The sequence below is a fragment of the Callospermophilus lateralis genome, chromosome 3, assembly GCF_048772815.1.
Source record: "Callospermophilus lateralis isolate mCalLat2 chromosome 3, mCalLat2.hap1, whole genome shotgun sequence".
NCBI classification, from domain to species: domain Eukaryota; kingdom Metazoa; phylum Chordata; class Mammalia; order Rodentia; family Sciuridae; genus Callospermophilus; species Callospermophilus lateralis.
The window spans coordinates 166572396-166599040 of record NC_135307.1 but is presented as its reverse complement, the minus strand read 5'-3'; the positions used below and the strand labels follow the sequence as shown (position 1 = coordinate 166599040).

The 26645-nt window shown below is 36.8% G+C and overlaps 1 protein-coding gene across 1 annotated transcript in view; it reads right to left on the bottom strand.

Annotated features, from left to right (window-relative positions):
• Hao1 (hydroxyacid oxidase 1) overlaps positions 1-14313 on the bottom strand; it is a 55317-nt gene extending 41004 nt beyond the window's left edge. The window contains exons 1-2 of the mRNA XM_076848962.2: positions 14177-14313; positions 7110-7261 (exon numbers count right to left, since the gene is read on the bottom strand). Coding sequence (XP_076705077.1) covers positions 7110-7261; positions 14177-14313 — 289 coding nt within the window. The remainder of the gene's footprint in view (positions 1-7109; positions 7262-14176) is intronic.
• Between the last annotated feature and the right edge of the window lie 12332 nt (positions 14314-26645).

The window sequence follows — 26645 nt, the reverse complement described above, 5'->3', positions numbered from 1 at the left end:
AAGCTCATATTTTCCGATAATTTTCATTTTCTATGGCTTACACCATCTTCTCAAAGTCAAAAGGATAAAATTATAAAAACATAATATGTTTTCAATTAATATTCCAAGATTACAGCATAAGGTTTGCTTTAGGCTACAGTTCATGACATCTGAAATATCAGTAACTGACCAGGATATTATAGACAGCAGCTCCTAAGAGAATAATAACCTTGAGAAAGGTAATTAACCTCCCAAAGCCTCAGTTTCCATATCCACAGGGGTTGAAGAATAATCAAGGGAAGAGTCTCAGGAAGATAGAGAAAATGAGGAAAATACAGGGAAGAATCCCACAAATATAGATGGGCCATCAGTGGAGTAGAGGGAAGATATAGAGGGGGAGAAATGGAAGAATAAAAAGGGAGGGACTGAGGAGTGAAATTGAACAAACTGTACTGTGTACATATGTAAATACAGTGCAGTGAATTTTGCCTTTATTTAAAGTGCCAATTTTAAAAATTATAAATAGATATATAAAATAAATATTAAAAGTTATAAATAAATAATAGGAAGAGGATGGGAAACAGGAGGAAGGAGGAGGGGAGAGAAGGAGGAAGCAGTAGGGACTAAAGTGGAACAAATTGTGCTCCATGCTTGTATGATTATATCAAAGTAGACCCCAATGTTATGTATAACTATGATGCACTAATAAAAAGACTTTCTAAAAAAATAATAATGAACTTTTATTGGGCAAAGGGGAGGGAGGAGAGGGAGAGGGGGCATGGGGCAGGAAAGATGGTGGAATGAGATGGACATCATTACCCTAGGTACAGGTATGACTACACATATGGTGTGACGCTACATCATGTACAACCAGAGAAATAGAAAGTTGTTCTGCAATTGTGCACAATGAATCAAAATGTATTCTGCTGTCATTAAAATAAATTAATTAATTAATAATAAAAATACAGAAAAAATTAATGCTCTTACAGCTTTGGACTCACATATTTTTAATGTGGTAATAAGAAACAAATGAGATTACAAACTCAAATTGCCAGGCACACATTAATTGCTCAACAAATGTTGACTTTGATCATTTTTCATAAGATTCTGAAGTATTACTTTCAGAATTTGCAATATTTATTAAATGTGTTTTTTGTGTTTTCAGCAAGATCCAAAGATAAAGAGGTATCTACTTCCTCTGCTCTACCTCAGGTATACAGTATGAGAAAGAAATCAAGCACATACAAATACTCCCCATTTAAACTCTCCACATTTGGCATAAAATGTGGTTGAAAGAGGTAGGATTTCAGGAAAATAAGGAAGGACAGCTCTGTCCTTTGTACAGAGTATTCAGTGAACGTTTAAATGGGATAAAACCATTTATTTATATACTAAAAAAATTGTAAAAAAAATCCCCCATTTCCATTAGGAATTTTCAGGTTTTATTTTTGGAGTTTTCTTATTGAAGAGTTCTCTTTTTTTGTTGCTGCTGTTTATTTGTTTGCTTTGTTTTCTTTTCATCTTAGCAGAAATTTAAAAAAAAAAATTTTTTTTTCTCCTAAGATCCAACATGAAACACAAGTACCTGTATGTTTGGTGACACAACTAAGGTCTCTAAGATCCTGGAAACCACCCTAGCACCACTTTCTTGGCTTAAGCCCCTCATTTTATCAGTGAGGAAACCTAATCCTACAGAGTGAAAATGACCTGCCACAAGAAGCAAAACCAGTTAGTGGCAGATTTTCACATAAATCAGACGTCCCAGCTGAGCAGCCCAGGGGACAGTTGTAGCCCACAGAAGTATTTGCTTTGGCCCACATATTGTTTCCTCAAATAGTGTTTTAGAGCATTTTGATTTATTTGCCAACATATAAAAACCAGGAGATTGTACATAAAATCAAGATTTCTGGCTTCTCTTAAAATATTTGAAGATTTGGCAACCCCTCATCCTCTCTCCTTGGGGGAAGAGTCAGTGAGCCCTAAGATGTGGCTGCCCTCTTTGGGATACAAATACAATCTCAGCAAGGATTGGATGGAATTTGTGATCTCAGGTTTACTACTTTCTCCACCACTTGTGCGGTTGTTTTCTTAATTCCTTCCCTCTTCAGACATTAACTTTACAAGCTTAACCCTTAAAGGCCTTTTTTTGAGGCCCCCTTTATAAAGCTTAAGACAAAAATATTTTTAGCTGAGAAAAAGGAATTTTCATTCCCACCAAGGTTAAAATGGAGAGGACTTTCTGAACGTGGGTTTTTACATGTGAAAGAGAAATATTTGGAGGGCTTTGGATTTGGAAGAAGGATAAATAAAAAGTATGCCCCATTTTTGTAAGCACTTACTTCAAGAATCCTCACAAGAATCCCTGAAAGTTCTTATTTGTATAGGTTTGCCACATTTAGTAAATATTAGTTTAAAAAAGTGATTTGTTCTTTATCTAAAATTCTCATGTAACTTGTCCCTGTATTTTGTCTGGCCACCTTATATTCATTGCCATTTTATATTTTTAAAAAAGTGTAGCTCTGCTGGTATTTCTGAAGCATACAACAGCAATCATACTAGGGTTATGAGGTGAGAGGAAAGGCCAAAGTTTCCTTAAAGTCAGACTCTATGAAAATTTCTGAAGAACCCATTGGGAATTGAAGACTTCATTGCCATAACAACATTCAGAACTTTCTGGAGGCACATACTAATTACTCAAGCCGGGTTATTCCCTATAGATTCAAATGGCCTTCACTCTCACTGACTACGGTGATGGGGACATTTTCTCAAGAGACAGATTGCTAACTAACCTCTGTCCTCTCAACTTGGCACCTACTTCTCTTCCTTGCAAGGGGCTACATCCCTGAAATCTGGAAAATTCAGGGACCAGTTAACTAGGAGGGTGACAGAAAAATCTCTTCATAATAACATCCTTAGATTTCACAATGTTCCCAAGGATTGTGATTACTAGAAACGATTCCATCTTCTTTTGGGGGATGATGGAGTAAATCAAATAGAAGCTTCATAATTGCATGATGATTTTCTGAGTTTCAGAAAAGAAAGTAATCTTTACCAAGCATGAATGTTCTTATACTCTTACTTAAAATTTTCCCATGGCTGCATAGAGCCCTCAGTTAACTATCATCCTGGTATTTATTCCTCTGGAAGCCAACGATGACAGGATGATTGAGTGCAAGTTGTTCTAGGTAGGGATGATCCCAAGGTGATCACTGGAGGATGGAGGGAGTGAGAGACAGATAATAGGAAGGTAGCCAACCAGGAAGACAAGGCTGATGGGCAGGAAACTTTGGTGGACAACTAGGGCTCAATTCCATTGGGTGACAGTATTAATAAATGCTTCAGATACTCTGCACAAAGAGAATTGAGCTATTTATCCACCAGTTACTATACATCACACATTCATTCATTTACTCCCAACTTAGCCATCCATGGGCTCCTGCTGCCAGAGAAAATGTCAGGCAAAAAGTTGCAGGTTCAGAAAAAAAGGAGAAACAATGTTGGAATATATCTGGGGCACCAACAGAATCTACTCCAGGGACACATCCCTCCCTTCCAAATAACCCATCATTCCACAACCAAAACACTGTGACCGAGCAATCCACTTGACTACAAGCCAATAGCCAGTGGTTTGGGGGGTTAATCTGAATGTTAAACAGACCAATAACCCATTGGTGAAAGCCTTAAAAATTCTGAAGTTCTCCAGGGAGGTTTCCTCTCACAAGTCTGGAATATAATCTTTCTGAAACTCAAGAAGTGTGGAATAAACCTCAAGGGAGGTTGATCTTATAAATCTGGTTACTCTTGAGAGCAGTGTAACCATTCATTGACATCACCAAATCCTCTATGACCTCAATGTCACTACATTCTCTTCATTCTGTCTTTTCCACTTTTTCCAAATGTCTATTATATATTTTGTTATCCTGGGAGAACTACTTTGCATGCATCTAAAGTTATAAATTAATTACTTCCACAGGATTGTGATTGGCAAATAAATGGATTTCTTCTCTTGACACTTCAGAAGATTTTTCCAGACATTCAAGGCCGTTAGGAACTCCAATTCTGGAGACAGAATAGCCGGATCTGAATCTTACCTCTAACCCTTATTATCCATGTAATACTGAGCAAGTTACTCACCTGGTGTGTAACTTGGTTTCTCATGCATAAAATGGATTTAACAATATGGCTTGATTCTCCAGGCTGTTTTGAAAATTCAATCCTTTAATAATTGTAGTGGCCTTCATAGTGATTTATAAGTGTCCGCTAAATAACTCTAAAGGGATTAGACTCTAATGAGCATTTAATATCCTCTCACAGTTTAGTGCTCAGGAAAATAATGTTAGATAAAATAGTCCTACCTAGGGGTTGTGGTTGTAGCTCTGTGGTAGAGCGCTTGCCTAGCATCTGTGAGTCAATGAGTCTGATACTCAGCAGCACATATAAATAAATAAATAAATAAATATCCATCATATATATACATACACACTTGTTTTATTGTATATATGTATATATTAGTTATATATGATATATTTAAATATATATAACTAATATATATATATATATATATTTTTTTTTTTTAATCCTGACTAGGCTCTGAAGCCATTCATAGTAGCTTACTTTTCTTCTTTACTGATACCCTGTATTCACCAAAAATAAGGAACACTAACCTTGGCACCATTAAAAGTGACCTTACTAACTAAGAAACCTGCTTTCTCTGTAATTATAGCCATTTGGCCAAAATGAGACACTGACACCTGTCAAACATCAAGTAAAGGTGTATGTATAAAAGCAACTTGTTAACTCTGGGATGTCTTGCCCACTGCTTATTAATTTCTGTACTTCATTCCCTTCATTTCCATTCTCTTTATTGTTTTCCGTTTTTCTCCCCTCTTTTAAATCTAACTTGTATTGAATTCTTCTTAAGAAATCATCCAAAGAGCAGTTTATAACTATGGACCGAGAGTCAGAAGAACAAAAAGTCAGGAATAATCTCATCACTCACGCATAAACCTTTGTAAACTCTGGTAGGCATCCTCATCTTTAAATATATACTTTTTAAAATATTAAATAATAGCAATTTTCTATGTCATTATACTCTATGATATCATTTTTTAAATTTCATTCCATTTTCAATGCATCCTAGTAGTTGCAACTTATGTCCAGTGGTTGAGACATTTTTCCAACTTTTTGCTTATTAAATATATAATAGATGTGCTAGAGATTACACTCTTGCCAAGCATGTATGAAGCCCTGAGTTAGAACCCCAGCACTGCAAAAAAATAAAAATTAAGAAAAATTAAATTAAGAATAAGAAAAATAACAGATGGCAAGGTCCTTGCAGAAGTGTTTTTCCTCAAAGTACTACTTTCTTGGAATTCCTAGAAAATAATGTGTAGCATCACATGGAATTCACATCTTTAGTGCTTTTTCCTATGCCAAAATACTTTTAATGCCTAAACATTTTTAGAAAGATTATTCCACCATACACTGTTCCTCATCAGCTTTTTAAAATGCACAGTTTACCTCTAACCTCAGCATACTGTATGATCTGAAAGTAACAATTTGATATTTAGAAAATGAGAAATATTGTTATGATTTACATTCCTTTGCCTATCAGTGAAATTAAATATTTTCCATTCGTTTATTGGTGGTTTTAATGTTTCCATTTGTTAATTTCCTACTTATATATTTATTTCCACTTATATATTTTTGTACCTTTGGGTGATATGTTATTTTCTTTCTCAAATATAAGGGATTTTTACACAGAAGGGACATTAACCCATTGCTGTCACATTTTATCACTTTTTTTCAGTTTGCCATTTTCTTTAAATTTTTTTTAAAAATTTAGAGCAATAATGTTTTAGTTCTGAATGTTTGTTTGCTTTTCTTTGCTGGTTGATTCCTATGGCATTTTAGCCCAACTTTAAATAGACATATACCCATTTAGTATTTAGTAACCAGTTTTTTCCTTCTCCTTGCCTAATTTTCAGGATTCCCATAAATCAATGCCAGGAATCCCAAGGCCACTTACCTGCATGTGGTCTAGGATTAAAAAGAAAGAAAGAAGGAAAGAAAGAAAGAAAGAAAGAAAGAAAGAAAGAAAGAAAGGAAGGAAGGAAGGAAGGAAGGAAGGAAGGAAGGAAGGAAGGAAGGAAGGAAGGGAGGGGGAGGGAGGGAGGGAAGAAACAAAAATAAGTGCCAACCCCAGTTGCCTAAGTCTGCCCAAAACCCAGAAGAATCCATTCTGACATCCCTGGTAGAATTTTGTGGCAAACATTTCAAAGAGGAAAACGAATCCACAAGATCCTTAATTTTTAGAACTAGAATGCCTTAAAATAGTATTTGGTTCATGCTCATTTGGCCTTCATTTCCAGTTCTACTGAACATCAAAAGATGTCAAGTAAAATTTATTACCAACTTTTATAGGAGTTTTTAAAGCAGAAATTACAGTGATATATGCATAGCCTTTTAAATGTTAATCATTGCTAAGGAACTAGGAAGTTCAAAAATTAGGCACAATAGGAGATTTCTTTACATCATATTTGATTTTCTCTTTGCTGTCTCTTAAGGCAGTTGAAAATGCTCTGTTGGAAAAATAATGCAACCATAAAAAAGAATCTTAATCCAAAATCATAGGAGAAAACACAAGCAATCTGATTGCTTCTGTCCTTTTCAGTATGAAATCACTTTGGCTTGGAGAAAGTAGAAGATCTTTGAAATAGGGTAGCTACCTAGTTGAATCCCACTTCTGCCCCTACATAGCTGTGGCCTTGGAAGAGCCATTTCTCAGACCTTCATTTTCTGAGATGTTGATATTAACACCCGTAACTAACATTTATTGAGCCACTAATCTATGCCAAGAACTTAATATGTGTGAATTTATATTCACAGTAACCCAATGAGGCAGGTATGAATTTTATCTTCATTTTATAGCTGAGGAACCCAAGGTGTAGAGCAGGATGTTGCCCAAAGAGATACAACTAGAAAACAGAAGAGCAGGATATAGAGCATTTTGATGATAGAATCAAGAAGCTTAATTTTTCTGAGTGCAGAGAAGTGTTTGCTTGATGCATCAGAGAAGAGTATTGCTAATCATTTTTCTTCTGTCCCTGTGCTAAGGGCATACTTCCTACCTCTCACAGTTGCAAGTTCCCCATCCACATGAGCCATGCGCTGCATGGCAGTAGCCCCAGCACATATTGGCATGCTGACCCGCTGCCCTAAAACAGAAGTTGACAAATCGATTTCAGCAACATTCTGGAGCATCCTTGGATATAGCTTCCATCTACAATTAAAAAAGATAAGTAGCTTTAGAACTTTAAAATATAACCAATGATTTGACTTGGCATTTTATTCAGAAAGAAAAAAAAATTAGATTTTTTTTTTTTTGCATCAAGCAGATGATATCATAAAGCTAAAAGACAAGAAGCAATTTTAATTGTTAGGGCAGAAAGTTAATAATAAGATGATAAGGAATATGATGCAATGTGTACATGTATTGAACAATACATGGCACCCCTTAGCATGTAAAACTTTTATTTTTATGTATGTATCAATCAAAATTCAAACATACAAAAAAGATGATAATGAATTTCCCAAGCAATTTATTTATTTATTATTTCTTACTAGCAATTTTTAATTAAAGTATAAACAGCATACAGTAGAATTTACCAACACTTTTGTACATGATTGTAGATTGTGAAAAACATACATAGTGGCATAACTGCTAAGGAAATGAAGAGCCTTAATAGCTCAGTTACTCCTAAATTTTCCCATGCCCACCACCTTTCCTGAATATGCAAAGTGCATTCAGTCCATCTTCAAGAGTTCCCAAAGTATTAACGGTTTCAGTGTTGCCCAAAAGTTCAAGTCCAGAGTCTCATGTTAGATTTAAGACAAATTCTTTACTGTAAGTGTGAGCCACTGTAAAAAGCAAAACCAAGTTATATATATCCAATATATAGTGCCACAGAGTAAACATTCTCATTACAAAAGGAAGGAATAGATGCATGTAATGAAGGAATGGGTCTAAAATCCAACTAGGCAAACAAGTCCTGCATGTGTACAGACACTTGGTAGTAAAACGTGATAACCAAAAGACTTATGTAATTCCATCCCTGTGACCTTGTTGGTTACCATCCAATTGGCCTCTCTCTTAGGCAAGCTGTCTGCAGTCAGCAGCTTCCTTTGGCAGGTGTTCTATTTAATTGGCATCTCTGAATCCCAGGGGTCTTTATTGCAGCTTTGACTTCATTCTGCTGACTTCATGCATTGTCCTCTCAAAGAGGCCTGCAAGGATTCCAACCCTACTAAACTTTGCTTGGCCTCCCAGACCTTTGAAATCTAAGTGGAATCTTCCATGACCCCCTAACTCCAGCATCCTGCATTCCTGCAGAACCAGCACCAACAAGATATCAACATCTGCTGCCAGCTCCAACAGTACATGGGACTCCTTGGATCAAAGCTGCACCAGCTTCTGAAAGCCTGGGCAGCTGAGTGCAGTGAAATCAATCCTGGGCAAAAAGATTTCCAGATTCCCCCCATTGGCAGAGTTCCACCAAGGTGTCTTCTCAAAGGAGTTTTCATTTTTACACCCTTGAACCGGCCATGAGTGTGATCTTGCTGATTCCTCTCAAAGCATCTTTCCTATTCTTTCTGTGCAAAGTACTTAACTTCACTTTATTGGTGGTAATCTCTTCAGCAACCACATCTTCTTTGGCCCCAGTTTTATTTGTGTTTTTATGTCCAAACCACAAATTTTTAAAACTTATTTTCTTCTGCATTCTGCTTCTGATTCTCACAGTAAACCTGTGAAAATAATTTAGAGGAGGAAAGATTTATTTGGGGCTCATGGTTTCAGAAGTTCAGGCTATGGTCAGCTGATCCCATTGCTGTAGGCCTGAGGTGAGACACAACATCATGGAGTATAGCACAGAGAAGCTTCTCAGCTCATGGCAGCTGGGAGGCAAAGAGACAAAGCCCCACTTGCTTTTACAGTAAAACACTTCCCATCTCAATCCTCTGACAACCATAAATGTGTTTTTTGTTGTTGGGTTTCTTTTTTTGTTTTTTTTTTTTGTTTGTTTGTTTGGTTGGTTGGTTTTTGTTTTTTGTTTTCAAAGTTTTGCTTTGCAAGAATATCCTAGAGTCTTTAATAATATTCTTTTTCCTTTGAATATAATGCATTTGAAATCTGTCCGTGTTGTTGCATTTATCAATAGTTGGTGATACAGGGGTATCACAGTTTGTTTATCCATTCCCAAACTAAGGGACATTTGAAATGTTTTCAATTTGAAGTGATTATACATAAAGCCACTATAAACATTGACCTACAAGTTTTTGAGAAAACATAGTTTTTATTTCACTTCCCTCTGGTCATTTTGAAGATGGACAGAGGCCCAGAAGGTAGATTAGAGTTGAAGAAGATATATTACATCACTTTGTCTTCTTTTTTTGTAATGCATAGTAGCTGCAATTGCTTTTTAAATTATAATTTGCTTTCTTCAACATGGTTGAGCTGAATGCTGTACTCATTGATGTGTGATAATGAGGAAGGATAACCCTTTTTAGATGAGTTGAACATTTTCCTTGAAAATGTTAGTTAACTGAAACCAGAATTTTGGGCTTAAACAGTTTTTGACTCCTGAAAATTATCTTACATGATTTTTTTTTCTGTGATTCTTCCATATTGGAGTAAAAATTTCCAAAAACAAAACAAACAAAAATTCACTAGTAAAATTTACAGACACAACAGTTCTTTTTCCTCCAAGCAAAATATACATCTCTAACTCATTTGGGTTCATTATTTTCCTCATTAATGAACGACTAAAACTGAAGAAAATTCAGTCTTATTACTAATGGGTATTGGTCTAATGAATTGCTTGCACAGACACACATCTAAACCTAACCAACACTTTACTCACACTTCCTTTCCTAGAGAGATTGAAGGGGTTTTTTTCAGTAAATATGGTGAAGTGTGATGTAGTAATGGAGTAATTGAGAAAAAAAGTCCTCATTTGAAGCCGACTTCAATTGAGAAATTCTGCCTTAATATTGCTTGTGAACTAGCTAAGGGTCTGTAATCTAACCCTTCCATTATAAAGTAAAACATCCAGTCCTTAAAAAGCACCATAATGTAGTTTCACTGTGTGATTTCTATGCTATTCCTTTGAACATCATAATTGTCATTATTTGTGTCACACCGCACGCTCTGCTGCTGGAAGTCTTTTCTTCTCCACTGACCTTCACAGCATGATTCTTTGATCTCCGTGTTGAAGGCAGAGAGGCAAAAGCCTTGAAGGGAGCTTTTATTACCAACCATGTGTGTTCTTAGAATGAGAGAAAAAGATTTTAATAGCAGCCATTGGCATGCCAGCTAGGAAGGCACTAATATTGACTCAGGGCTGGGGAAACAATGAAAGCCTTTATGGAGAGGATACACAAAGCTGCAGGGTATGGGCTAAGGGTGTGTGTGTGTGTGTGTGTGTGTGTGTGTGTGTGTGTCAAAGAGGAATTTTTCAATGTCTTATTCCTATTTGAAAAGCAAGGCTCTCTCCAGACAGCAGCTTTACACTTCTCCACCTGGTGGCGCAGTCACCTTAATAACTGTGCTGCTGTTGCTGCTTTAGCCACAAATGCTGTTTTCTGTGCTGAGGATGTTACAGTGAATCATCAGCCAATGAACAAAATCCAATTCTGGGCAAAATCAGATAAAGCCAATGGAGCGTGAAAATGTTCATCCTCTAAGAGTCATCCACATTTGGACATTTTCCAAAGTTCAAGGACACTGAGTTTGCCAGATGGTTCTGATAGCTTTCCAAACCCTACCCAGCCCACCCCGAATGAAACTGACTGTCCCAGGATCATGCAAAAACGATGCTCTCATGAGGCCTCAGCTTTGGAAAGTCTTTAAAGATGCATCGAATGGTTGAACCAACTGAAGAATAAGACTTTTTTCAAAGGATAGAAAATAAGATGCCATTAACAGGACTTTTAGCCCAAGGAGGTCCTCAAATTTAACTTATCAAAAAAAAAAAAAAAAAATCAACACAGGCACACACTCTCCAAGAGGTGACTGCTCTTGGAAGACATCCCAGCTTTAAAGCCTTGTGCTTATTGATCACACCTACCAAGCACAGTGAATGACTGTTGCCTAAGTCCTTCAAACACTGTCACCTTTGCATTCCAATTTCCTTACCTTAATATTTTACTTTGAGACAGAATGCAAAAAGTGCCTTAACCACCTCTGGTGGCTATTAGTTAATAGATATTGTGACGAACACTGAAAATGCTACTGGTGAGTTTATATGGCTTCTGGAATATCAAAGTAAGAACATCATCATTTTTATTCTTCAGTGATTAACAGAAGAAAAGCACACAGGTGTCAGTGTCATTAGGTGATGTAGAGTGAGAGAGAGGAGCTTCTATTTTTGAAACCAGAGTACCCAAATTATAGAATGATTTTCTATCAATAATTATTTCAGAAAAAGCCACAATATATGTGCATATCATGCTTTAGGAGACTGCTTTGAGAGCATGTTGACGAGAAAAAAAAAAATATATATATATATATATATATATATATACCATTCCTTCTCAAATTAGCCCTAATCAGGTCAGGTCACACAAAATGCAGCAAGCTGACATTCACTCTGTTCATATCATATTTATATTTGCAATAGGAAATTTCGTTCTTCTGAGTGGTTCCATTTATTCTTCATTATGTTTTTTGTTGTTGTTGTTTAATTGTTTGTTTTTGTTGTTTGTTTTTGGTTACAGTAATACTAAAGTCCCGAGTCTTAATCATAAATGTCTCCAAGCGATAGCTGGGTCACATGAATGGTCCCAGTCCCCAAAACTCCAAAATGTGGTTGGCAGATCTGAGTACAGAGAGATAAACACTCTTACTTTAAATGACTCTTTGTTGTCCTTGTGGTAGGAGGAGAGCATTTCACAAATGTCTGTGAAATACCCTGACCTTAGGTTACAACGGATTATCTGAGGTTTAGGTGTTGCACCCTTTATTTGAATCAGAGTCAAAAAAAAAATTTCAGGGTGATTTCTTTCATGCTATCAACCCAAAGCAACCAAAACCCTGGCAGAAAATCTTTTAGTTCCATGTGACAGCTAGATAATACAAGACAAAGAATCAAGGGTCACCCAGCAAGTCACACAGCAAAAGAGGAATTGAGATGTGAAATAGGTAACCACGAGTATGTGTTGCAAAACAGTCTCAAGTGCTAGATAACAAAAGAGTATCAGCTGTCTTCCAAAGTTGATAATGTCTTTTTCTTTAAGGATGAACAAAAATGAATTGTCAAGATTCAGGGAAAAGGTGGCATTGCAAACTCTTTCCCATTACCTGCCACCCTTCCCTAAATTTCTCAGGGCACACATAGGAAGGTAATAATCTCTGGAGTGCCACATGATTCAAAATAAGCCACAGGATAGTATTCCAGTTCATAACTTGAAGTGCCCAAGTCTTCTGGTCACACAAAGTTCTTGATTCTCGAGGGTTGCAGCACCCTTTGGCTCTTTTCTCTGAAGGCTTCTCTGAGCCAACTGTTTGGAGTCAATTTAATATTAATTCAATCCTCCAGAATTATGGGAACCCAAGGTCAACATGCATTCATGGGATTTAAGCTCCTGTGGATGGAATTTGCTCTGGCTCACTGCTCTCTCCTCAGCTGGTAGTACAGAACCTAGCCCCTAGAGACTGCTACAAGCAAAAGTTAACTCATTGGCAAGCATTGGGGGAGGAGCCAAGGAGTGTGGAAAGCTGTATAGAAATGGCCTGGGTGATCACCAGCACCAATGCTGAGACACCAGCCCCCTGCCTCTATCAAGGGCCTGAAATTTCCTTGGTAGTAATGGCCCATTTGGTTTAAGGTGTTGTTTTCAGACCACTCACAGAAGAACCATGTCACCTGTTGACATGGGGGCAATGGACATGACAAGATGTCCAAGAAGGGACATGTTCCAGAAGCAGAAAATTGTGATGGGGTCCAACATAGGAAGCAATGATTAGAAAAGATTAGATTATGCAGAAATGTAAGCCCCTCCACTCTTAGGCAATGATCCCTATCATGAATTCCCCAGAATTTTCAAGTTCAAATGGGGGGAAACCTGAATCAAGGGTTGCAAGGACTGAGATAGGTCCCTACCTTTATTCCCAACCTTTATTCTAGCCAGGGGCACCATGACCTGTGGGTCAATCAGCACTGCCTGCAGGAGATCAGCTAGGTTAGAATGATTTTATTTGTCCTAATTTACATATAGCAAAGTGATTTTGAGTGATTTCACTCTAGATTCAAGAACTCAAAAAGAAGCAGACTCTCCCTCCCTGGATATTTTCTGTCTATTTTCCTTTAATTTATCACCATAATGAGCACCTACACTATTCATTCATTGCCTTTAGTAAGGACTGTAATGGAAGATGGATGGAACTAACAGTGTATTGCAGCCTCCCCTCCCCTTCTCCAGAAAATAAACCATTTCTGTATCTGCTGAGAGAAAAACACTCCTTTAAAGATATCTTGTTTCTTGTTTTTATTACAAACAGAAAACATAAACCATGACACTCACCATCTTGTATCTTGAAATATGAAAGTCAAGGGAAAACTAATTTGGAAAGAGAAATGAAGCTTTTTGCAGGAGAGATGAAACAGCGAAATTGAAAGATGAATGTTACGTAGACAAATTGATATCTAAAGTGGAAGTTTAAACAACAGTAATCAAAATGAATGATAACACAGGAAGCCAGCAGGATGGGAACATCTGAGGCAGTAATCCTATCTGGTTCAACCAGATAAGATGGCTATCTTGCAGTTAGTGTTATTTCCTACCCCATGAACATGAGCACTCACTGTCACTCTCACAGAAAAATAAATAAAATTAAAAAAACAAGGCATCAAAATTTATGACTAATGTTATGTGTGGTTAAATTAACTACCATCATACTTCCAAGTGTAGACAGAGGGGTAGCTTTTACAGTCAATTGTTCAAGATTCTCGGCCTTGGAATATTTTCAAACAATCCAAGAACTCAAGATTCTTCACATCCCCCCAGAAAGTTCCCCTCTCTATTAAACACACATCTAGACAAATAATTTCACACCACCAGCACAAACCTGGATCTCATTTTGATGCTATATCTTAGTGTAATATTAAAGCACGATTTTACATTAAAAAAAAATTCTTACCTGGAGAATGCTGTAATATTATCAGCCAAGGTCTCCTGATCATTTGCCCCAGATCTATAATAGTCATATATAGACTTTTGAAGCACTGATTTAGCATGTTGTTCATAATCATCGATACAAACTAGCCGGGAGAACATTTTCCTAGCTTATTGCTACCTTGGCTGTTACTGGTTTTTTGTTGTTTATTTTTTGAGTATTGCCTTCTACACCCTGACAATTCCATTATTTGTCAATTATTAATAGACTTTTGTCAAAGTTCATATTTAGTTCTCTGTTGCTTACATCAAGTAAGCAAACACTATATGCTTAGACTTTGAAATTTAATTTGCAAGGTTATCCACCAAAGAACACCTAAGCCACAAGAAGTTGAGATTGGGGAGGCAGAAGGAGGTGATGAAGTGTCTATCACATTGAAAAAGCAGAGAAATGAATAAAAAAATAAGGACTCAGTATTTATGTGAAATCACTTTTGGTTTAGTTGTGCCTATGGCTGATTCTTCTATGTTACCTGCCTTTGGTCTTTGCTTTGTTCCCAGAACAGGCTGCCCACTCATTTTCCTTCCACATTTGGATCATGTGCATATTATATGAAAATGAAATACACTTCTACCAAATATGAAATTTAGCTGACTATAAACCTTTGGCTTTAACAGGGAACATTATGGCCACATTCACAACTAATTCTTAAAAGTTATCCCTTGGAGGGGATATAGGGAAGTGCCATTCCAAAGAACAGTGTGATCTCAACCTAAAATTTCACCCAATCACAGAATATCTGATGAAGGTTTGGATCAGCAAGATGTGATTAAGAAAGCAATGCCTTTAACATCATGCCTGATTTCAATCTAAGGAGCCTCTACTTTGAGTTGTTCCCATCTCTTCAACAGCCGAACTCCAACTGCTTACAACTGGATGAGAATTTTCTTCTAAATTTGGAGCCTGCTTTTCCATCCACATGACTGAAATGCTTAGTGTTATGAAATCAATATCTCATGGAACAGCCTTCAACCATGAACTTAAGGGAGCTGGTGCATAAATACCATCTCAAATCCCTCACTCCTCTGGTGGGATCATTCCTCTTATCTGATTCTATGACACAGGCTGCAGTTACCCACAGTGAGTTGCTTGATAACCCAGCAGTAGTGAGTGCTTTCCTTCCAGTCTCACTGCCCTACCCCTTATCAATGCTCTTTCCATCTCCCAAACAAAACCCTTTTATTTCAATGCTTGTCTCACAGTCTTCTTTTGGTGAAACCCAAACCAAGAAAAGGATAAATATTAACTATTTGGAGAGTTGACTGTCATGAGTGAAGGGCATATCATTATTGAAACACTTAGCATGTGTGAGGTATGTAATAAATATTCCCTGCTCATATTGTCTAGATAGAGTTTGTAAGTATTTTTTAAAGAGTTTTGCTTAATACCAATTATGTTAAAACAAATCCTTAGCATGCAAGAGAATGAAAAAAGAGATTCTTGGGCTTTTATGACATCATTGCTGTTCTGCAAGTACATTGGTTCCTGAGTATTTTCTTGTTACATTTGCAATTAGTTCAATTTATTTTCTATGCCCTCAAGAATAATACCTTCCTGAAGTAATATGGATTTTTATATCTGGATCTTTTGAACAATTGTCTTAACTTGTACTTTATGAAATTCCATAGAGTAAATAGGATAGAATATAGAATCATAGGGTCTTACACTGAGTAAGGGTCTTCTAAGTATTTTGTAGTGAGAAAAGCATCCAAGGTGAACAGAATTACTAGGATTTAGTATGTAATCTGTAATACAGTTTTGACCTACCGGTGGCCACAGAGCAGAAAGAGTCCAGTCAACTATCATATAAAATTCCTGCTCTGTGCATCACCAAACAAAGCAGAGGCAAGATGTGGACCAAATTCACTTGTACAACTAACAAAGCAACTAGAAACCAAAGATGCTGGTTCAATAGCAGTTCATTGGACAAACTGGGAATGAAATAAGCACCAAAACTATAAGCATATCTAGGCCTTTCCCAGCTTTAAGGAAAAACATAATTTTTAAATTGATTTTTTAAAAAATAAATGACAGTGGAATGCATTATAATTCTTATTACACATATACAGCACAATTTTTCATATCTCTGGTTGTATATAAAGTATGTTGACACTAATTCATGTCTTCATACATGTACTTTGGATAATGATGTCTATCATATTCCACCATCCTTGCTAATCCTCTGCCCCCTCCCTTTCCCTCCCACCCCTCTGCCCTATCTAGAATTCATCTGTTCCTCCTATGCTACCCCCCTACTATGACTCAGCCTCCTTATATCAGAGAAAACATTCGGCATTTGTGAAAAACATAATTTTAAAAAGGAAATGAGTTTTGATTTAATCAAACACGTTTTGTTTGAATTACTTATTATTTAGTTAGGATTAACATTAATTATACCTATGTTGATTCTAAAGTTTACAAATGCTTACTTAGTGACAAATAAAATGACGTACAAAAATTGCTATTAAAGGGCTCAATTCCCAGCACCAAAAAAAGGAAATAAAAAATTTTTAATTTAAAATTGCTACTGGGGCCAGGCACCGTGGCACACACCTGTAATCCCAGCAATTCAGGAGGCTGAGACAGGAGAATTGCAAATTCAAGGCCAGCTTCAGAAACTTGGCAAGGCCTTAAGCAACTTAGTGAAACACTGCCTCAAAACTAAAAATTGGAAAAAAAGAGCTGGGGATGTGGTTAAGTGCCCCCTAGGTTCAATTCCTGGTACCTAATAATAATAATAATATAAAACAAAAATAAGAATGTAAAAAACCTGTTGATATGATAAACAATTAATAAAGCCATCATGAAAGTTGATCCAAGGAATCTCAATTGTATTGAGTATAGATTCAAAATTTGCAAACTAAACATGATCTTTTATTTACATAATCCATCACTGCCAATTTTTAAAAGTTAATTTTAGCTGTTATTGAAAGTTGCATCTTGCAACTAATATCATTGGGATGAGCAGGCAGTTTGGTGTTCTATGGTAAAACTTCAGCAGGTCATGTCCTGGTACTACTGAGGAAGAGAAATAAGGGCCAGAATTTCTCAAAATGTAATCCTGTACTGACATCATTGATTGGCCTCCCTAGAAGACTGATAGGAACAGGCAGTCTCAGGCACCAGCCTGAAGGAGAAGCTATGGTCATTGGTGTGACAAGAATCATCAGATGATGCTAACATGTAATACTGTTTGAGAGCCAGAATTTGGGCAAAAATGGGAAACCGAGAAGTATATTGAAAGAGGCTTGAATTTAAAAAGAACAAACAAGCCTCCCACTCTTCTTTTATAGGAGGGCATCTCATCAATTGATTTGCAATAACATCATAGTTGATGGAAATGCAGTCCTCACACTGCTTCACTCATCTCTCAGTGGAAGGACAAAATGAAGTAGTTGGTGTTTAAAACAGATCTTGTTAATCTGTGATGATTACGTTCCGGAAATATCTCACGTTCTTTTAGAGACAATGCAATCTTGTAAACCTCCTCTGGAGGCTCGGTAAAGTGAGATGCTTAAGCAGGACCCAGGGCAAAGCAAGATCATGTCTTGTTCAGGCTGCTAAGGGCTGCATGTGTCACAGTTGCTCCCTCTTCTACTCCCTAATTTGAGAATTAGATAGTAAATTATGCAAATGACATCTTCTTAGTTCAGGTTCACCCCCTTTCACAGTGGCCAAAAGACCAGGGTTTTTTTGTTTGTTTTGTTTTCCTGCACTGGACTGTAGAATCTCTACTTCCAACCTTCCTTAGCATCCTAATAAAACCTTAGGCAGAACAATGTCCCAACATCTCCACAACTGTGGGATGGTTTCCAAGCCACAGGGCTCTCTTACAGAACTCTCACCTGATGCTTAAACTCTTAAAGGAAAACTGAAGCATGAGCCCCAAGGAATCACCGAGATCTCTCTCTCTTTGTCAGGGCACTCATTGTCACTTAACAGGCAGTTTAGACTGTTGTTTGAAGAATGTCTTATTTCCAGCTTTTATCCTTTTACAAAGCTTCTTGTTTTAAATGAGAGGGGTTTGTGGAATCTTAGTCATTTCCACCATCCTACACACTGGAAAAGGCTAAGTTTTACAATTACCCAGCACCACTGACAGGCAGGCATGGGGTACCCTGGGTGGCTGGAGAGAGTGCCTCTGACCCGTAGGGGGACCATTTTATTGTGGTTTAACGTATATTTCCCTGTTGATTTACAATTTTGATCATCTTTTTATTGACCTTTTATTTTCATTGACCATTTATTTTCCCACTTTTGTGAAATCTTTGGCCATTTTTTAAAATAGAATTCTGGTTGTTATTGATTAGTAGGTTTTCTTTATATATTTTGGCCATAGGTCCTTTGTGGTTATGCCCCAGTAAATTGCACTAAGCTCTTGACTTGCCTTTACACACTGATAATGTCAGTGTCAGCCTCAAATCTGCATGATTGTGAGCTTGTGGTTAGAACTTCTCAGCTTTCTTTCTATTTTGACCTCCCTTTTTCCCTTCCTCAACTCCTCCCTTCCTTTCTTCCTCTCTCCTTCATCATTTTTGGCAGTGTGGGGGACACTGGAGACTGAACTCAGGGGCACCCAATCACTAAGCCACATCCCCAACCCTATTTTGCATTTTATTTAGAGACAGGGTCTCACTGAGTTGCTTAGCATCTCAATGTTTCTGAGGCTGGTTTTGATCCTCCTGCCTCAGCCTCCAGAGCTGCTGGGATTACAGGCATGCACCCAGCTTTGTCCTCATCTTTGACTTTTTTTTTGTCTTCTTTTACTTTTCCCCTTCCTTCTTCCTCTTCCTCCTCCTGATTCTCTTTGTATTAATTCTCTCTTTAACTTTCCTTTCTCTCCCTCTCTCCAATCAGAGCCCAGTCCTAGACAGGTAACTTACCTTCAGCTAGTTGAATTTTCTTTTTCTGGTTTATACTCTAAAAGTATTGCCCTTTGAGGTCCTGGCTCTGAGCTGGGATTAAAGGGTATGTGAGTACTTACAGACTTCTGGGAAAGGTTCTCTCTTTTATTTTCTGCAACAATATGACTTGGCAAGCAGTCACCTGGAGTGGATGAAGGCTGATAGGAGGGGTGCAGACGGTTGACTTGTGTTTCCACTACTGTGAGTTAACAACCCTCTGAGTATTGGTTTATAAAGTGATAAATAAGATTTGCCTGCAGTTCCTCCAAGGTCCAAGAGGCCATTTAAAACAGAGCCCCAATACCATATTGGGTTCAGCACATGTTCCTGAGGTAAAGATGGCTTCAAGATGCTATTTACTTCTGTGGGCTCTTGCTCTCACAGATTTTGGTCTGTTTAGTCCTTATTACTTTATAGGGACTTTGATGCCTTTAGAAATGTGTTTGTTATATTTAAAGTAACTTTCCATTATGTTCAGCAGAGTGGTTGAATTGGAAGAGTTGAAATCCCTTTATTAGCATGAAAATAAGCAACCAATCATTTGACTACTAACTAGTGCTCACAAATTAGCGTTTTTTTGTTTGTTTGTTTTTATTATCCCACATACAGTATTTCCCATGAACCAACCCTTAAAGCAAGATCTTCCAGAACTCTATTTCCAGGGGGTGCCCTTCAGCATCTCATCTTTGCACAGCATTCTCCATAGCATGCTATTTAAAAGAGGCTCAGCAGATGGGGAACTTTCTGCTTTTTGTCACTTATCAGCCTGTTATTGCTTTTGTTATTTTTACTGATTTGTTGTATTTTTTTGGCTCCTTGAGAATACCCCTTACTTTCTTGTCATTCCAGTTACACCTTGTAAAGTATGCTTATAACATTTTATCTCACATCTGTAGTTTTGTGAAAGACGTTTTAGTTAAGTGAGTCCATGTATCTCTAATGATGGCTCTTTAAATATAGGCCTTCTCTTATACAGAAATGTAAATGCTTCGTATAGTCAAACATGTCATAGCATTACTGATGAGCTTTTTAGTCTCAATTTTTAAATCTCCCAGAGGTCTTAAAGGCATTCTCCCATGTTTTCATCTGGAACTGATCTTTGTGCACTGGGGTAGTTGCCATTTTGCTTTGGTAAATTAAGTGGACCAAATGTTTGACTCAGGAAATTTCAGCTCCTCCCTTGCAAGGCACCTTAGTGAGACCAAATATTCTAGTTCCTTTGTGGACAGGGCCAAGCTGGTTTGAGTTCTTGGCAATGATTTGTCCGTGTATGGGTCTCTCAAATTGGGGTTGGAGCACAGGATCATCAATGCAACGCCTTTCCTAGATGTGTTTTCCTTGGCAGCGTAGCCAGCTCTGTCCTAATGCTTGCCATATTATTAGCCTGGGTGATGTTAACCCCAGGCATCACATTGTGTGATCTCAAGTTATATCATTGTCACTATGAGTCACATGACAATATGTACATATATATGTATATATGTTGCTCTTAAGTTACATAATATATATCAATGTTTTATACATATATATACCCGCACACATATACACACATACATACTCACATATATACATATGGCCTAAGGTAGGAATTAGTTTTCCAAGAAAATAACCAGTTGTCTCATCATCACTTACTGGATAACCCATCCTTCCCCACTCATTTAATAATAATATTCATTAAAACAGAATTGTTCACACTCCTCTGACTATGACCAATAAAACCTAAACCTCTCCTTTTAGTTTACAAAAGACTAACTTTATGAGGATATTTCTTGCATAGATATAAAGATATTTGCAAGGTGAATAATGAAAGCAGAAGGGTTATAGATGCTAGACATTATGGGGTTTGTAAGCAGTGAATGGGAAAGTAAATGAACAGTCTCCTAAGGAAGCTATTCTAAAAACACAAGTATAGTTGGGACCAGTGAGCAAAAGGGGAAAGAGCAATAATGAAATGTCACACTCTCTGATTTTGGAGATTAGGATTCAGAATCAAAATGACCTTCAATGGTACAATTTTATTTAAACTGTAGTCTTCTGCTTGGAGGAAAAGTCCTCCATATTTAAAAAAGACAATTTCTTTGGGTTAATCACTTGATTCTAGGGAAGAATCCACAAGACAGGGAAGATAGCTCTGCTGAAAGGCCATAGTAAAAGAGAATCACTGTGCTTGGATGCAAATCCCAGAACAGATGTGCCTTCAGGGTCAGGCACGGTGTTCCACTAGGTTTTTTTTTAACTAGTACCTGACTGGTTTTGGAGTGTAATGGATGCCTATTAATAGCATGGTGTTTTTTTGTTTTTGTTTTTTTTTTTTTGGTAAACTATTCCTAATCACCAAAGGCTAAATTTCAAAGGCTATTTCAAATGAAAATTTTCTTTTAGCATATTTGAAAACCAGAAAATTGTTAAGAATGACTCTTATGAAAGTTTTCAAAATAATATTTTTATGTCAAATGTGTTCAGGAACCAGGCTATTTTTTTCAAAGCAAATGGACTTGAGAAAAGGATCAGGTTGAATAAATTTCTATCCTTCCCCTCTTCTTGTTGATAGACATAAAAATGATATGAATATTAACTCAGTTTTTTAAAGATATGTAAAATGCTTTTTTTGTATACTGATACTTCAACTCCATTGTTGAAATATCCATTATAGTAAGCAAAGGTAGGTGCCCAACCACAAAGGAGAGTGCATAAGGGAAAAAAAAGTTTATCTTCCAATTTATTATCACTGAGGGAATTGTTTACCAGAAATATTATTTCTTTTTCTGATTTTCAACTATCAATGGCTGTTATGGTTTAGATACAAGGTCCCCCAGAAGCTGATGTATAAGTTTTCAGGGGTGAAATTATTAGATTATGAAAGGTATAACCATATCAGTGGATTAATCCACAGATATAGATTAACTAGGAGGAAACTGTAGGCAGGTGGGGTGTGGCTGGAAGAATTAAGACACTGGAAATATGCCTTTTAGAGTATATGTTTTGTCCCTAGTGAGCAGAGTTCTGCTTCTTTGTTATGTCCTGAGCTGCTTTCCACAGTTATACACATCTACCATTATGGTCTCCCTCACTTTTGGCCCAGAGCTATGGTGGAGTCAGCTAACCATGGAATGAAACTCTGAAACCATGAGCTGAAATAAACTTTTACTCCTCTAAATTGTTGCTGTCAGGCATTTGGTCACAGTAGCAAAAAGCTGACTAAAACAGTGGTGAATTGTTCAGTGTGGGAGTTAAGATCAACATATATTAATTATGTGAAAATTGATTGTCTGTTTTTTAAAATCTCAATAGAACTCATGAATTTACACATTACAATTCGTAGACTATAATAATATAGCCTCATTGCCTTGTCTTACTAAAATCTATTCAATATAATATCATATTGACATATATGCATATTATGATATGCATATTGCAGATCATATTGCATAATATAATGTCATTGTAATATATATATAAACTCACTAACAAAAGTTATATAGACCTTAAGCTAAGACAAAAAAAACATGTTGGGTCCAAATGGCATGAAGGGGGATGGAAATAAGAAATAAATTTCTTTATTTAGTGGTGCTACATGGGAAATGCCATCTGATTTACATGAAATTACAATTTAACTTATATAAGATAAGCTAAAACCATGGCTAAAAGTTAAATGCATAAATATTATGGTATCTATAGAGATAGTAGAAATCATTGAAAGTCTGAGTTAATTCTCCAAAACCCTCCTAAATGGTGATTCATGTTGTTTTGTTTTCTCTTCCATAAATTTATTGGGATGGCTGTATGGATACATGTTTTTGTATATTCTGTAATGTTGATACTCAAGATTAAAAGAAAATTTTCAATTTAAAGGTTAAAATCTAATAAATGTGGGCTTTTAGCAACTAGAAATTTTTAATATAAGCAAATATTCTCTATGAGGACAGGGAGGAAACTAGGAGAATATTCACAATGGTAAACCATAGTTTCTAATGTCCCAAGTGTTGAATGATTTTTCTTGATTTCCCTTGTAAAATATACACAAAATGATATTCGCAGACCTGGGGAAGTAGCTCATTGGTAGAGTAATTTCCTAGTATATGTATGGCCCCAGACTCAAGCCCCAGTACCACTGGGGAATAAGGAAGGAAGACCTCAGACCTTATAGTTTCTTAAGCTGGGAATAAATAAGGTGACTATTACCTCTAAGCCAAGTAACTTGGCTTTTAGAAATTGCAGAAGTAGTTTTCTATTCTGTTCAAGTGGATGGATACAAGACATTTTCTGACGCTGAACACCTACTTCTCTGATGGGATATTAACTTTTGCCACCCTGCCAGGGAAATGCTAACATGATTTTGTCCTGAATAATGGATTTTTTCTTCCTTAAATAAACTCATTCAAAAGTTGTTAGTTTTTTTAAAAGACTCAATTGAATGAGACCATCACTATTTTAGCAATCTCCTGATTATTAAAAACAAATCAAAATGTTCCCAAGTTCTATAGGTTATTACAAATATACCTCATGCCAACAGCTTCATTATAATCAGGGAAAAAAAGCTGCTTTTCAACTTCTATATGGCATTTATGTGAAGTCTATCACTCAGGACACTATAGAAATATAAAAGTAGTAATTTTCCAAGTGTATGATTCTTTATGTCTCCCTAGCCCCAGCAAAAAGGCAAATCACAGGTTTTGCATGGCTGTCTTCCTTTCCAGGTTGAAATGAGACCATTTTATAATGAAACCTTATAGTTCTTTTCTTTGTTAAGCTCTCATTTACCTATTGTAGAATAACTCCTGAAAATTAGATATGCATGTGCTTAACATTCCTATTGTACTCCTTGTTTCAGAGAAAGAAAAATCACACACAAGAAGATAGGTTTTCTGAAAGGTTGAAAAAAATATGGTGAATTTGCCACAGAAAGAAAATTAGAAAAAATATCTACCTTGATATTCTTGGTATCAAATAGTTTTCAAATTATTATTTGAAACAATGACCCCTCCTTCAACTTCTCATTGTCTCTATTTTTTTTCCTCCCAAGACCTTGGCAGCTTCTAACATTTTTCTCCTCTCCTAGTCTCCACATTCATCTCCTCAGTGAGACCATAGTTAGACAACTTTAGGAAACAAGCCAACTCACAACTCTGCCCTTTTATCTTAATAGGATTTTCCAGAAATCATGTGGATAAAGATCATACCAATTATTCTTCTTTTTCAGCCCTCAGTAACAGGAAAGTGTCTGTTAATGAGATTTCGGTATTGATAGACATCAACATTTTCCAGAAAGAAAATGGCATCATTTCCAATGTGCAGGAAGCAATTTCTCAATGGATAGTCAGGTTCAAAAAGCACAGGAAATATAAAAATGATAGACTTAAAAATTATGGTCATGCAGGCAGCTTATTTATTTTAACCAATATTTCTAAACATAAATGAAATGTGTTTTTATGATTCTTGCAGTCTGGAGTTCATACCTACTGGGGCAGAAAATCAACATTTAATAATGTTAAATAATTTCTGCCCATAGAGGATATGTAAGTTCTCAAAATGTTTGGATACACATAAAATGAGCAGTACCTGGAATTCAAGTTCAGCCAGTGAGACACATAATCTTTGTGTTGCCTTTTTCCATATCCCTTGATTGGCATGTGTAGGAAGGCAGCAACTCCTAAAGAAACTGGGTTTTGTTGGTCATTAATAAATGTTCTTTCAGAGAAACTAACTACATGTAGGAACAAAAAAATAGCTTCAGTGAAAAATTATGATTACTGAGACCACAGACTCCAAGCTTATTGGATTCTAGTCTCTCATTGTCTTTGAGCAATTTTACAACTCATAAATTAGAGATCTGATGGAAATGCAAACTAACGCAAACATTACATCCACAGGAGTAGTTTAACCCAATAATTTCATCTTGCATGATCACTCACACAGATGCTCATAATGAAAACTAGAAAACATTACTAATTCTTCTCTTTACCTGTCACTGTCCACAACTTGTCCAGTAGCATTTAATTATATGCCAATTCCCCCCATTAAATGATACATGTATTTAACCATCCTGGCCCAAGCCATCACCCTATCTCTCTTGAAGTGATAACCAGAGGACAAACTTCAGAACTTAAGTCAAATCATGTTTTGCCCTGCTTTCCACCCTCCAATGCCTTTTCATCACACTGAGAATAAAATCCACCTTTCCTACAGGTGATTTTTACTTATTAAATAGTCTCCCCCCCCCCCCCTCTCTCTCTCTCTCACACACACACACACACACACACACACACACACACGGCATTCAACTCCAACTGTTGTTCTTCTTGCTTATTTTTGCTTGAAGATATCAAACTTATTCTATCTTCAAAGACTTCATGATCACTCTCCCTTCTCCAAGTAACACTTTCTAAAACTTTCCATGGCTGACTCATTACTCAAATGCTGTTGAGAGAAGCCATCCTGGACCATCCTATTTAAAAGTGTATCTTCCTTCCAGAGCCCTGACCTTTTCCTGCTTTATTTTCTTAATTACACATATGAAAATCTGAAATTATATCACATATCCATGTGTCTATTATTATCATTGCCCCATACTAAAACATCAACTCCTAGAAATCACAGACTCATCTTTCACAGTTGACTTGTCAATGTCCACAACTGGGTGTGGCTTAAAGGATGCCATTGTGGGCTGAATAATATCCTTCTCTACCACCATTGGGTCACTTCTCATTCTAGAAACTGACTATGTTACCTTAAGTGGCAAAGGGACTTTCCAGATGGGATTAAATTAGTGATCTCAAAATAGGTATATTATCCTTGATTATCTGGGAGGGCCTTAAATGTAATCAAAGATTTTTTATGAGAGGTAACTATATCAATGATGATCTGGTGATGAAACTGAAAATGAGAAGGGAGGAGACAGAATTCTGGCAGCCTCTAGAAGCCTAAGAGGCAAGGATGCATTCTGCCATCAAGCCTCCAGGAGACAATAACCTCCAGACACTGTGATGTTAGCACCTGTATAATTTAGGTGGGAGGTGTCCCCCAAAAAGCTCACAGGTGAGACAATGAAAGAAGGTTCAGAGAAGAAATGGTTGGGTTGTAAGCATCTTAACCCAGTCAGTGATTTAATCCCGATAGGGATTCATTGAGTGGTAACTGAAACGGTAGGATGTGGTTGGAGGAGGTGGTAATTACAGTATGTTTTTGGTGTGTATATTTGTATCTGGAGAGTGGAGTCTCTCTCTCTCTCTCTCTCTCTCTCTCTCTCTCTCTCTCTCTCTCTCTCTCTCTCTCTCTCTCCTTCTTGATCACCATGATGTGAGATGTTTCCCTCTGCTATGATGTTCAGCCTCATCTTGAGCCATGAAAAATGGAGCCAGCTTTCTATGGACTAAGACCTCTGAAACCCTAAGCCCTCAAATAAACTTTTCCTCCTCTGTAGTTGTTCTGGTCAAATCCTTTAGTCACAGCAACAAAAAGAGGTAAGTTAAACTGCCCCATAAGACCCATCATTTCTGACCCACAATTTTTAGCTAATAAATGTTTGTGTT